Source organism: Dendrobates tinctorius, unplaced genomic scaffold (genome assembly GCF_039654945.1).
Source record: "Dendrobates tinctorius isolate UK_male_01 unplaced genomic scaffold, ASM3965494v1 ptg000022l, whole genome shotgun sequence".
NCBI lineage: Eukaryota > Metazoa > Chordata > Amphibia > Anura > Dendrobatidae > Dendrobates > Dendrobates tinctorius.
Genome location: NW_027361690.1, coordinates 10,942,578 through 10,957,572, shown reverse-complemented (window position 1 = coordinate 10,957,572; position 14,995 = coordinate 10,942,578). Strand labels below are relative to the sequence as shown.

Sequence of the window (14,995 nt, the reverse complement as noted above, 5' to 3'; positions counted from 1 at the left end):
AATGGTGTCACTTGTGAGTGGTTTCCACTTAAGCATTCCTAAGATTCCTGTGAAACACCTGAAGGGTTAATAAACTTCTTGAATGTGGTTTTGAGCACCTTAAGGGGTGCAGTTTTTAGAATGGTGACACTTTGGGGTATATTCTATCATATAGACCCCTCAAAGTGACTTCAAATGTGATGTGGTCCCTCAAAAAAAAATGGTGTTGTAAAAATGAGAAATTGCTGGTCAACCCTTATAACTTTCTAACAAAAAAATATTTTATTTCTAATATTGTGCTGATGTAAAGTAAACATGTGGGAAATGTTACTTATTATGTATTTTGTGTGACATATTTCTCTGTGATTTAAGGGCATGAGCATTCAAAGTTGGAAAATTGCGAAATTTTCATCTAATTTCCTTTTTTTTTTTTCACAAATAAACGCAAGTTATATCAAAGAAATTTTACCACTGTCATGAAGTACAATATGTCACGAGAAAACAATGTCAGAATCACTGGGACCCATGGAAGCGTTCCAGAGTTATTAAAGGGACAGTGGTCAGAATTGTAAAAATTGGCCCGGTCATAAACATGCAAACCACCCTTGGGGGTAAAGGGGTTAAAGCATTTTTACTTTACAGTGTTTTCCACACTTGCTTAAATCATAATACAGGTAGGGTTAATGAACCACCCATTTAGTGTCATTTTCTATCCCAACTTTTGCACTATTCTCTACATCTACACCTGATTGTGGCTTGCACGCAATACAGAGTTGTGTGGGTAAAATGAGATTAGTTTATCCACTGGATGTAGAAGCCAGTGTTTGTCAGGATGGCTATGTTATGAAGTTATGAGGGCACGAGAGGTCTTGTTAGTTGAGCATCATTTTTAATCTATTCGGTAATTGAGCAGACATGGAGGCTAATTGTATCTAATGACGTAGCTGCAATGTGCATCATCCGCTTCCCTGTTTAGCAGACAAAATATTTGAAGGTTATGAATCTACATTGCTCCCTTTGCCTTATTTTTTATCCAGCAGACACAATATTGAAGTCGTCTTACTAAACGTGTGAATCAGATTTACGAAGCACTTGCTTCCATGGAAAGACACTTAATTTGTATGCAACCCTGTGAAAAAAATAAATAAATGTTATTTATATATATATATATATATATATATATATATATATATATATATAGAGAGAGAGAGAAATCAAGGCAGAAAATTCCAGCAAGCGGGAACTTCACGTGGTATAATAAAATCCAAGAATTTTTATTGCAGAAAATTTAAAAAATTTAAAAATGCATCTTGTTACTGAACGCTGGATTTTTTGTTCCCAGTCTTGGCCCGTGCAACACAGAGGAAACAGGTATTTAGCATCCAGAGTTCGGAGGTTAGCTGGTCTATTTGTTATTTTGAGATATATATATATATATATTATATACCGTATTTTTTGCTTTTTATAAGGCACACCACAAATTTTGAGGAGAAAAATAAGAAAAAAAAATATTTTTTAATAAAATGGTGGTGCTTCTTATAATCCTTGCATCTTATTGCTTAACGGGGGTTGGTGGCTGCGGTGTAGCGGGGTCCCAGGGTCGCTGCTGGAGGAGGCAGGAGTGGGGTGATGCTGCAGGCCGCATTCAGGGATGAGGGGGGGCTCCGATGTGCGCCGCTGCTGCAGGGTCTTGTGCTGCTGCCAGGTTTCTCCGGGTGTCTCCGGTGCCCTGCGGTGCTGCGTGTGTGTCCGGCGCTGCCCGGGGCTGGGCTGACATTTTGAGACAGGCCAGAGCCCCGGCATTTCTACGGTTCCCATTCACAGATGTGATCTCGGGACCAAGATCTTGAGAGATGAGATTTCAGCGCTGAGATCTCATCTCTCGAGATCTTGGTCCCAAGATCACATCTGCGCATGCGACGGCAGCCATTTCTTACCGGAACCACCGCACACACAGGGAACCGTGGAAGTGCCAGGGCTCTGGCCTGTCGCAAAATGTCGGCAGAGCCCCGGGCAGCGACGGACACACGCAGCACCACCGGGCACTGGAGACACCTGCAGCACCGGCCAGCAACCGCCGGGCACCCGGACACACCTGCAGCACCGGCCAGCAACCGCCGGGCACCCGGACACACCCTGATCACGGTCTATGATAAGGCACGTACGCTTTGTAAGACGCACCCCCATTTCCCCCCCAAATTTGAGGGAAAAAAGTGCGTCTTGCAAAGCAAAACATACGGTATACCTATGAGATAGATAGAGATATAGAGATATATATATATATATATATATATATATATATATATATATATATCTATCTCTATTTTGCTGATTTTGGAAGTTTGGAAGTTTTCCCACCCACGAACAGTGAAGAGATCTGTAATTTTTATCGTAAGTACACTTCAGCTGCGAGAGGCAGAATCTAAGAAAAAAATCCAGAAAATCACATTGTATGATTTATAAATAAATTTCATTTTATTGCATGAAATAAATACCGTATTTTGCAGATTATAAGACGCTCCCCAAATTTTGAGGCGAAAAATAGGAAAAACATTTTTTTTAATGAAATGGTGGTGTCTCTTATAATCCATGCGTCTTATTGCTTACCGGGGGTGGTGGCTGCAGTGAAGCTGGGTCCCATGGTCGCTGCTGGAGGAGGCAGGAGTGGCGCGTTGCTGCAGGCTGGGATGAGTGGGTGTTCCGATGTGCAGGTGAAAATGGCTGCTGTGCTCTGTGATGTGGGGGGCTCAGTCGGCATTTTGGGAAAGCCCGGAGCCCCCCGTACATCCATTACTGCGATGCGGTGGCCTCCGGCAAAATGTCCGCCAGGGGCGGTGCATGCTCAGATTAAGATCTCGGCAATGAGATCTCGGGTGCCAAGCGAGATCTCGTTACAGAGTTCTCGATCTGAGCATGCGTCGCGCCCGGTGGACATTTTCCCGGAGGCCACAGCATCGCAGTAATGGATGTGCGGGAGGGGGTACTCTGGGAAAATGGGCAGTGCATGCTCAGATTTGGATCTCGGCAACGAGATTTCGGGTGCCAAGATCTCGTCTCCTGAGATCTCGGTACAAGATCTCGTTGCTGACGTCTCAATCTGAGCATGCGCTGCCTCCAGCGGCCACTTTCCCGGAGGCCACCTCATCGCAGTAATGGATATGCTGGGGTCTCAGAGCTTTAACAAAATGCCGAGAACCACAGCCATTTTCACCCGCAGCGGCGCAAATTGGAACACCCCCTCATCCCAGCCTACAGCGACGCGCCACTCTTGCTTCCTCCAGCAGCGACCCTGAGACCCTGCTCTACTATGGCCGGTAAGGTATATCAGCATTATAAGACACCCCCCCCCCCCCCCGTTTTCTCTCCCAAATTTTTATTTTTTATTTTTTTTTTTTTGGGGGGGGGGGGAGTGCGTCTTATAATCCAAAAAATACGGTATTTTCTTTATCGCCTTATTGGGGGACACAGAATACCATGGGTGTATGCTGCTGCTGCTAGGAGGCTGACACTGTGCAAAACAAGAAAATTAGCTCCTCCCCGGCAGTATACACCCACCGACAGGCACCAAGCACCCCAGTTTGTGCTTAGTGTCTGTAGGAGGCGGACCGGGATCTCCCCAGATCCGCATTTACTCCTTTTCTTTTCAGGTTTTAGTTGTGTTTTTTTAATGATTTCCCCTTTCTTTTCCAGATACAGCATCAGGAAACGGGATGTGAGTTCATCCTGCTTTTCCTATTAATGCGGCTGAGCGAGCAATGTGGTATTGCCCACATCGCAACTCTCAGGACCGCAGGCAGGACCTTCCCCTATCACCCTCGGGTGCTATGGGCTTATAACGGTGGCTGGTCCTAGCCGAGTACCCTCCTCACCCCTCTCCCGGGACAGGGCTGAGAGGAAGACGGAGGTCGCCAGCGGTGACGTTTCCCCTACCATGAGCCGTCTTCTGCACCATATGGACATAGTGCGGGTACTGAGGATCGTTTCTCCCAGCGGCCTGCTGGCTATCGTGGGCCCCTGCGGTCATCCTCCTCAAGGACGCCAGGTAAGCGGATCCAGATGTCCCCTCCAGCCCCGCTCTCAAATATGGACCCTAGCCGACCCATCAGCCCTGCAGCGTTACAGCCAGTACTGCGCGGTATTAAAATACGGCCCTGCACCACGCTATCAGGATCAGTACCCTTCTCCCTTTTTGAATTTCCCGCCAGTTTTCCTTCTCCAAGCGCTGTTAGACGCGCTTATCATCGGGGGGTTCAGCGGTGGCCTCCACAGGCAGCATCCTACCCGGTGGCTGCCCTGTCCCTGTGACTTTCCTATCCCTGTGGCCTCCCGGTCTCTGTGGGTCCTGTCCCTGTGGTTTCTTTGCTTCGGGCGCGCCGTCGCTCATGAGGGCAGAGGGAGCACTTTCACTTTCGTTTTAAAAAGAAAAAAAAAAAAGTTAAGGAAGCTTCTCCCCTCTCCCTGCGCTCGCTTTCTTCGCGCACTTTTACAGCATATCACAGGGCTGCTTTCACTTCAGCCCTGTCAGTGGGACATTTACCGCGCCCCCTCCTCGGTCCTCTTCCAATCAGGGCTTGGCGATTAAGCCCCGCCCACCGCTAGCGTCTCTTCCTCCCTCTCTCTTCACAAGATTTCTTCCTGGGGGACACAACGCTGGTTTTTTCTGCACCTGAACCTCGGTAGGCTCGGCGCTACTTCAGCTGACACTATAATTAGCTCCCCTCCGCAGTTCCACATCAGGCAGTGTTTTCTACCCCTTTGACATATGCCCAATTCTGCAGGGGCTCTCTGCTCTAGGACCCACCGCTATTCACTACGCCTGCGCACGCTGTAAAAAGAAGTGGGTATCAGTTCAGTCGTCTCCCTTCTGTCCGTCCTGCAGTCCTTCCTCCATGTCTGCCCCTCAGGAGCACTCCGAGCCCTGGGTTGAGAGCACCCCACCCCCTGAGTGGGCCGTGGCGATGTCTCAGTCGGTCTCTGATCTCACGAAAGTGTCTCAATCTCTGGTCCAGGTCTTAGAGCGGTTACCCCAGCTATCTGCAGGCACCTGTGTGCCGACCGCCTCTCACGGTGAGTCGCCAGCACCTGACCGCGACCCTCAGACGGACAAGCCGGGTAGGGGCTCTAGGAAGCGGGTCCTGTCTGGCTCTTCTTCCAGTTCGCAGATTCCCTCCGCTTCTCCCAGGCTACGCTCTTTGTCTCCATCCTCAACAGACAATCCTATGTCAGACGATGATTCCCAATCTGGATTTGACTCAGAAGCGGACAACATAGCTAGAACTCGGGATATGGTAGATAGTCTCATATCGGCTATATTCCAAACTCTCAAGATAAAGGAGGATAATGCACCCCCTCAGGAATGCCCTGTTTCCTTTAAGAAAGCGAGGCCTCCATCTCGAACCTTTCCTAATCACAAAGAGTTCGACACTTCCTTAGCCAATCACTGGCAACATCCTGAGAAACGTTTTTCAGGCCGCAAGTACTTAGATGTACTATATCCCTTCGATGCAGATCTAGTCACGAAATGAACCAGAGCTCCCGAGGTAGATCCACCAGTTTCTCGGATTTCCTCCAAGACGGTTCTTTCCCTTCCGGACGGAGCTTCTCTTAAAGATCCAACAGACAGGCAAATAGAGTTGTTGGCTAAGTCAATTTTTGAGGCATCCGTCGCTTCCCTCTATCCTATCTTCGCCTCCGCTTGGGTCGCGAAGGTCATTTCGGCTTGGGCAAAGATTCTGCGCAAACGCAGTTCAGCAGCAGCTCCTCAGGACGAGCTGGCGGATTTAGCAGACCAATTTAATCATGCGGGCAAATACCTTTTGGCTGCCTCCTTGGACGCGGCTGGGTGCGTAGCAAGAGCTAACAGCAACATAGTAGCCATACGCCGCATTCTTTGGTTGAAGTCGTGGAATGCGAATCTCGGATGCCACTGGTGGAAAGAGCATTTCCTTTCCCCAGTCCCGCCCTAAGAGGTTCTTTAACAGGAAGGCTTCTCGGCCATTTAGGTCCTTTCGCCCCTCCTCTCCCGCAGAAGGTTCATCCCAGCAGTACCGGCATCCTGCTTCCAGAGACCGGAGAAAGCCTTCTTATAAGCCAGCTCCCCGCTGGAGATCCAGAGGTCAGCACTCCAGGTCCTCAGGCTCCTGATCCGGCAGATTTTCATCTAAGTGACGGGTCACCCCCACCTGGAAATCTTTCCAGGGTGGGAGGCAGACATTCCTCTTTCAAAGACGCATGATTATCGACAGCGATCACAGATTCCAGGGTTCCTTCAGGCCGTCTCCTCCCTCCTTTCCGCAGGGGTCATCGTTCCCGTTCCTGCAAATGAACGGTTTTTAGGGTTCTACTCAAATCTCTTCGTAGTCCCAAAAAAAAAAAAAAAGAAAGACTGCTCTCTTCGTCCAATTTTGGACCTCAATTTGCTCAATCGCCACGTGAAGATCCGGAGAGTTTCTCTGCTCTGTGGACATACAGGATGGCTACCTCCACATCCCCATTTCTCTGCGGCATCAGAGATACCTCCGCTTTGCGATTCAGGACAATCACTATCAGTTCACGGCCCTCCCCTTTGGACTAGCCTCTGCTCCCCGTGTCTTTACGAAGGTGATGGCAACAGTCAGGGCCATCCTTCGATCCAGAGGGATTCTTACCATTCCTTACCTGACGATCTCCAGGGTTCGTCCCTCCAAGACTGTCTTCACAGTCTTCAGATAACCTTGGATGCCCTCAGCCGCCTCGGATGGATAGTCAACGAGGAGAAGTCCATCCTGCGCCCTACCCAACGTCTGACCTTTTTGGGCATGGAGTTCGACACGAATCTAGCCCGGGTGTTTCTACCGAGGGACAAGTTTTCAACCCTTTCCAAAGGGATCCAGTCCCTACAACGCTCGAGGATCAAGTCCCTTCGGTCCTGCATGAGGGTCCTGGGGAAGATGATAGCTTCCATGGAAGCAGTGCCCTTAGCACAATTCCACTCTCGCCCTCTCCAACTGTTCCTCCTGTCAGTCTGGGACAAGACCTTGTTTTCTCTGGATCGCCCCATTCTTCTTCCGCTCAGAGTCAGACAATCGCTGACTTGGTGGGCATTGCCGGCGTCAGTTCTCCGCGGGAGGTCTTTTCTTCCGCCTCGGTGGCAGGTCTTCACCACCGATGCCAGTCTCCTAGGATGGGGGGGCGGTTTACCATCAGAAAACGGCCCAAGGGCGCTGGAGCGCCTAGGAGACTCTTCTGCTCATCAACCTTCTGGAGATCAGGGCAATCCTCCTTGCTCTCCTTCGTTGGCAGCATCTCCTCGTAGGCAAACCAGTCCGCATTCAGTCAGACAATGCCACGGCTGTGGCGTACAAAAACCACCAGGGTGGTACTCACAGCAGGCAGGTAATGTCAGAAGTGGCAAGGATACTGCGCTGGGCAGAGCGTCACGTTCTGGCGATCTCCGCTGTTCACATTCCAGGGGTGGAAAATTGGGCAGCCGACTTCTTGAGTCGCCAAGGTCTAGCGTCAGGCGAATGGTCCCTTCATCTCACAGTCCTTCAGTCAGATATGCCAGCGTTGGGGCACCCCGGACGTCGATCTCATGGCATCTCGAATGAACAACAAAGTTCCTCACTTTGTAGCCAGGTCCAGGGATCCTCTAGCCGTCGGTTGCGACGCCCTAGTAATTCTGTGGTCCCAGTTCCAGCTGCCTTTCCTGTTTCCTCCCCTTGCCCTCATTCCAAGAGTGGTCAAAAAGATAAAGTCAGAGGGCATCTCAGTCATCCTAGTGGCTCCAGACTGGCCGAGACGCCCTTGGTACGCGGAGTTGGTGAACATGCTCGTGGACATCCCCTGAGGCTTCCAGACCGTCCAGATCTTCTCTCGCTAGGCCCTCTTTACCACCAGAATTCTCAGTCTCTGAGTGTAACGGCATGGCCGTTGAGGCCGAAATTCTGAAGGATTCAGGGTTTTCCAGCCGGGTCATTCAGACCATGATCAAGGCTCGGAAGCCAGCTTCCTCCCGCATTTACCATAGGTACTGGAAGGCCTTTTTCCGTTGGAGCGATGATAACGATGTTCTTCCACGGTCATTCTCCATTCCATCCTTTCTTCGTTTCCTCCAATCTGGTTTGGATGCGGGCCCATCCCTCAGTACTCTGAAAGGCCAGGTGTCTGCCCTAGCAATCCTCTTCAAGAAGGATCTAGCTTCCTTACCGCAAGTGAAGACTTTTCTCCAAGGAGTCGCCCATGTGGCTCCTCCTCATCATTCTCCGATAGATCCATGGGATCTCAATCTTGTTCTTGGCGCCCTCCAGAAGGCGCCGTTCGAACCAATCCAGGACATCCCTCTGTCTTTTCTTTCATGGCAGGTGTCTTTTCTAATCGCCATTACTTCCATCAGGAGAGTTTCTGAGCTGGCGGCCTTATCCTGTCGTTCTCCGTATCTTATCCTCCACCAAGATAAGGTTGTTCTCAGGCCAGTTCCTTCCTTCCAAAAGTGGTATCTCCCTTTCACATTAACGAAGATATCGTCCTTCCATCGTTTTGTCCTGCGCCTGCTCATCCTCTGGAAAAGTCGCTCCACAAACTGGACGTAGTGAGAGCCTTGCGTGTTTACCTTGTCAGGACCGCTTCTTTTCGCCAATCTGATTCCCTGCTTCTCATTTCTGAGGGTCGCCGGAAAGGTCTTCCGGCCTCCAAATCCACAATTGCTCGCTGGATTCGGTCTACCATTCTGGAAGCCTATCGACTTCAGGAGAAACGGCCCCCTCCGGGAGTGAAAGCCCACTCCTCCCGGGTTGTTCGGGCTTCTTGGGCTGTGTGACACCAGGCTTCGGCCTCACAACTTTGCAGGGCCGCGACCTGGTCGTCTTTGCACACCTTTGCGAGGTTCTACAGGGTTCATACCCAGGCCTCGTCTGATGCAGCTCTTGGTAGGAAGGTTCTGCAGGCGGCGGTCGCGCACCGGCCGACCTAAGCCCTTCCTTCTGTCGTTCCTTTTATTGCTGTTCCCACCCTCGGGACTGCTTTGGAACGTCCCATGGTATTCTGTGTCCCCCAATAAGGCGATAAAGAAAGAGGGATTTTGGGTTCTTACCGTAAAATCTCTTTCTTGGAGCCTTCATTGGGGGACACAGCACCCTCCCTGTTTAAGTTGTACCGTGCTGGGTCTTCGAGTCCCTTGTTGGGTTGGTACATACAGTATGTTCATGGTTTTTGGTTGCTTCTCCTACTGCTTTTTCACCAACTGAGGTGCTTGGTGCCTGTCGGTGGGTGTATACTGCCGGGGAGGAGCTAATTTTCTTGTTTTGCATAGTGTCAGCCTCCTAGCAGCAGCAGCATACACCCATGGTCATCTGTGTCCCCCAATGGAGGCTCCAAGAAAGAGATTTTACGGTAAGAACCCAAAATCCCTCTTTATCACCTATCAAACAGCAATAATTCTGGCTCTCACAGACCTGTTAGTTTTTTCTTTAAGAAGCCCTTCTACTCTCAACTCATTACCTGTATTGATTGTACCTGTTTCAACTCGTTACCTGGATAAAAGACAGCTATCCAAATATTAAATCACACTCCATTCTCTCCACCATGGCCAAGACCAAAGGGCTGTCTAAGGTCACCAGGGACAAAATTGTAGACCTGCACAAGGCTGGGATGGCCTAAAAGGACAATAGGGAAGCAGCTTGGTGAGAAGGCAACAACTGTTGGCACAATTATTAGAAAATGGAAGAAACACAAGATGACTGTCAATCTTCCTCTCTCTGGGGCTCCATATAAGATCTTGTCTCGTGGGGTAAGGGTGATTCTGAGAAAGGTCAGAATCCAGCCCAGAACTACATGGGAAGACCTGGTCAATGACCTGAAGAGAGCTGAGACCACAGTCTCAAACACCATTAGTAACACACTACGTCGTAATGGATTAAAATACTGCAGGGCATGCAAGGTCTCCCTGCTCACGCCAGCAAATGTTCAGGCCGGTTCGAAGTTCGCCAGTGACCATCAGTATGATCCAGAGGAGGCATGGGAGAAGGTCATGCAGTAAGATGAAATCAAAATAGAACTTTTTGTTATCACCTCCACTCGACATGTTTGGAGGAAGAAGGATGAGTACAACCCCACTAACACTGTTCCAACCGTGAAGCATGGTTGGGAAAAATCATACTTTGGGGGTGTTTTTCTGCAAAGGGGAAGGACGACTGTACCGTATTGAAGGGAGGATGAATGGGGTCATGTGTCATGAGATTTTGGCCCACAACCTCCTTCCCTCTTTAAGAGCATTGAAGATGGGTCGTGGCTGGGTCTTCAGCATGACATTGACCTGAAACACACAGCCAGGGCAACTAAGGAGTGGCTCCGTAAGAAGCATTTCAAGGTCCTGGAGTGGCCTAGCCAGACTCTAGACCTGAACCCAATAGAAAATCTTTGAAGGGAGCTAAATCTCCATGTTTCCCAGCGACAGCCCCGAAACCTGAAAGATCTGGAGAAGATCTATATAGAGGAGTGAGCCAAAATCTCTGCAGCAGTGTGTGCAAACTTAGTCAAGAACTACAGGAAACATTTGACCTCTGTAATTGCAATCAAAGTTTTCTGTACCAAATATTAAGGTCTATTTTTCTATTGTATCAAATACATACTTCTTGCATGCAATAAAATGCAAAGTAATTATGTAAAAATCGTACTATGTGTTTTTCTGGATTTGTTTTTTTAAGAGTTTGTCCACTACATTGTATAATTCCCTTATCGATTTACATCTCTTAAATAAGTATTTTTGTAAATAGCTTCTTCTGCCATACGTCCCTGTAAGCGGCGTTATTGCTGCTCGCTTTGGCCTCTTTACTATTGCTGCTTGCTTTGTCCTCTTCACTATTGCTGCTCGCTTAGTCCACATCACATGACCACCGGCTGCAGCTGATTTCATGTCTACTTCCGGATTTCCTGGATTCACCCAGGCGTGACCCATTCGCACGCACACCCCTCAGATTAACTTGTCTGTGGGCGGCGTTTCAACGCATGTCACAGCCAGTATCCAGCGCGTGCTTGTGGTCAATGAAAGCAGAGGACAAAGGGAATGTGCGCACTGGATACTGGGCTGTGATGTGTAGTGAAGTGCAGCCCAGTCAATCAGGGGGAGTACGCGCGACTGGGCCACACCTGGGTGAATCCAGGAAGTCTGGAAGTTGACGTGTCATCAGTGTTTCTCAGAGGCGTCTGCAGCCGGGGTCGCGTGACGCGGACTGAGCGAGCTGCAATGGTTTTTATGCAGGTCAACTTTTTTTTTTTTTTTTTGATGAATGTATAGTTATAGTTACTGTTTGTTTGTTTTTTAAATGGGGATTATTTAAATGTTTCATTTGTGTACATTTAAAGAAAAATAAATACTTTTTTTCACTTTATTTTTGAGTACCCAGGGATTAACAGCATCATTCAAGTAGTCAAATGACAGCGGGTGGACCTCTCGGTTACAGGCAGATGCTGGCTTATAACACAGCCAACTTCTGCCTAGTACGAGGCGAGCTCAGCTCCTGAGCCTGCTCCATACACGAGAAACGACCACATTTCATTGATTTCCTTTTAATGGTGGCTATCTGGTTAAAGTTGTTTTCCAGGTTTATTTATTTTAGCTTGTGTCCATGCAAGATTCTGCTAGCATGGTATATGTAAAAATTCATATTGGCCTTAATTACCCCACCTTACTTTCTGCTATCACCTCTAGTCTTTGAGGACACAAGATCATTGGTGATGTTACGACTACCGCATATGGCTGCTGGAGACAGTCACTTGGCAAAGCGGTGATAATAATGTAAACAGAGAATGGCTGCATTGCTCAAGTGGTCTAGTCATGATGTAACTGCTATAGTCATGTCAAAAAAGACAGGAGCTTAGGCAAAGAGGCAGAAATGGAGTGGAAGGAGGTTGAGTAATGCTGATTTTTCTAATTTTTACCTAGAGCAGGCCTGTATGTAAAGATAGAGTAAACATGGAAGTCCCCTTTAAGCAGGAAGATCTCGCTATCGTGTAATGCAAGTAAGCTGAAGGTGGTACTAAAGAAACCATTTTCATCCTTTTCGGAGTCTATCATGCATTTCATTGCTAGCCTGAATTTGATAATGAGTATCAGTACCTTCGGAAGCTCATATACAGAATTTATGGCGCCTTACACAGTACTGTAGAACCGAGACCTCTACAGATAGGTGTCTGCTCCTTCCTTCTAGAGAAGAGCTGTTTTGCATACTTTAGCCCCAGAAAGCTTTACTGTAAATTTTCCTGAAGATGTAATAAAGTAATGTATTTTCTTAGGCTTTCCAGCCTCCGGTGGCTGCTGTTATGTAGTGTACACAGTGTATTCCCGCTGTCCCTTTTCTTATCCTAGCACAGCGAGCGCTTACTTTTTATTGGCAAAAGAAATTCTGACGGAAGCCCCCGATGTCAGAGTGTATTCATACAAGTATTTGTACAGGGATTATATGTGGACAAAACTGAAAAAAAAAAGATTCCTTGCCAACCCTCATAAGTCCATTGTCCGCTATTATCGGGTTGTGAACCTCAGCTGATATCTTACCTCTGCTGTGGACATTTGAACTTGACTTGATCTTTAGGCTGAGTGCAGACGGACTTTTTAGCCCTGCGGATTTTTCCGCACAGAATGGAAGAAATCCGCAAGTCAAATGACCTGCATTTTTCCTGCGGATTTCTTGAATTTTTCCTGCGGTTTTATTGCAGTTTTTGTGCGGTTTTCCCCCTGCGGATTTGGTGACAGGGGAGATGGAAAACCGCACAAAAGAAGTAACATGCTGTGGATTTTGTACCGCAGGAAAACCGTGCGGAAAAATCCGCAGCGTCTGCACAGCGTTTTTTTTTTTTTTTCACTGATTTTAAGGCTACTGTACATCACAATGCGGATATGCAGCGTTTCTGCGTGGTAAAATCCGCTGCGGATCCGCTGCAAATCTGCATCGTGTGCACACAGCCTCAGTGTTGTGTTCCAATCCAAATCTAGTCCTATCCCCATAAAAAAAAGTTCAATTTCTAAAAATATTTTTTACCTAAAGTGGAACACAACTTTTTTCATGGTCTTTTGTGGTTGTTGGGAAATAACTGTCTATTTTTTTAATAGGTTTTTTTTTTTTATCATTCTTTACATTTCCCTCAATCGCCCCAAAACAGATAAAGTAGGATATAGAAAGGACAAAAGTTAAACCCCATGTACTGTAAAAAAAAAATAAAGGCAAAAATTATTTGAATGTATGATAAAAGATACCTGAAAATGTGCCTGGTCAGGAAGGGGGAAAAATAGCCCGGTCCCGAACTGGTTAAAATATTCAATAAATGGGTACAATTAGAATGTAGAGTTTGTGGGATATTAATGGGCTTTTGGAAGCTTTGTGTGAAGTCTTTTACACCTTTCTGCATTATCGCTCTACATTGTGTTGCAGCCCTTCCTTCCTCTATCCGACAGCGGCGTCATTTATGACTCGGATGAAAGTATTCCAAGTGATGATGATGAGGATGATGATGATGCATTTCTTTCTGATACGCAAATACAGGAGCATATAAATTCTACTTCTTACAGGTAAAAATTGGGAGGACGATATTGTATGTCTTGTTGTTTACAGCCTTTCAGTATATTAATAAACAAAAGAAGAAAAAAGACTATGCATATGTGTGGGATCACCACGCATGAAACAATTATTAGAAAATATAAATTTTTATTTATTGCACAAAAGCAGCAGAAAACACCACACATTAAAAACAATTAAAGCAATCTAGTCAGCATGTAAACCGCTGGCTGCAGAATATACAGGCACTAATATAGATCAATCAAGCTATTAGTAAAGCTCCATATGATACAGACAATACAGTGGGAGCACTAGAAGGAGACAATCAAAAATGACTGGACATATTATTATAACTCTATAATGATAAATTGCACTGAATGCATAACAAACAGCAAGGAAAAATAATCAACAATCCCTGATAAGAACCCTGCAGTGTTTGGTAAATACCTGATGGAAAAAGGTAGAGAAAACCTGGGTAGCCAATGAAGCTCCTCATGGGGTAAAGTCACTAATCAAAAGAGCCACTAAAGCTCCAAGTGAAAAAGCTAATAATGTGCGATAATTCCACACCCCAAACTGGAGTGCAATACATCACTCAGGAGCAGAACAGTCAAAAAGTCCAGTCAGAGTCACCCCAGCGTCTGTATAAAGTACCAGCAGTCACAGCGGGATACAGTAACCCACTCGTTCCGACACCGCAGCTGTATCCCGCTATGACTGCTGGCACTTTATACAGACGCTGGGGTGACTCTGACTGGACTTTTTGACTGTTCTGCTCCTGAGTGATGTATTGCACTCCAGTTTGGGGTGTGGAATTATCGCACATTATTAGCTTTTTCACTTGGAGCTTTAGTGGCTCTTTTGATTAGTGACTTTACCCCATGAGGAGCTTCATTGGCTACCCAGGTTTTCTCTACCTTTTTCCATCAGGTATTTACCAAACACTGCAGGGTTCTTATCAGGGATTGTTGATTATTTTTCCTTGCTGTTTGTTATGCATTCAGTGCAATTTATCATTATAGAGTTATAATAATGTGTCCAGTCATTTTTGATTGTCTCCTTCTATTGCTCCCACTGTATTGTCTGTATCATATGGAGCTTTACTAATAGCTTGATTGATCTATATTAGTGCCTGTATATTCTGCAGCCAGCGGTTTACATGCTGACTAGATTGCTTTAATTGTTTTTAATGTGTGGTGTTTTCTGCTGCTTTTGTGCAATAAATAAAAATTTATATTTTCTAATAATTGTTTCATGCGTGGTGATCCCACACATATGCATAGTCTTTTTTTCTTCTTTTGTTTATTGATCTAGTTTACTTGCATGTGGTGATCCCTGCATTAGTATACTTTTTAGGTATAGTTGGATGGTGCCCACTCATTTGAATTTCATTCTGCCTTTCAGTATATTGTGATCAGAAGTACTTGTTTTCTGTGCTCGGCTGAAGTCCAGTCTCTTGTCACAGTGAACCGTTCACAAGTCATAAT

The 14,995-nt window shown here is 46.8% G+C and overlaps 1 protein-coding gene across 2 annotated transcripts in view; it reads left to right on the top strand.

The window, feature by feature from the left end:
* DMXL2 (Dmx like 2) overlaps nucleotides 1-14,995 on the top strand; it is a 224,507-nt gene that overhangs the window by 143,739 nt on the left and 65,773 nt on the right. For both annotated transcript variants that reach the window (XM_073568443.1, XM_073568442.1), the window contains exon 30: nucleotides 13,386-13,522. In XM_073568443.1, coding sequence (XP_073424544.1) covers nucleotides 13,386-13,522 — 137 coding nt within the window. The remainder of the gene's footprint in view (nucleotides 1-13,385; nucleotides 13,523-14,995) is intronic.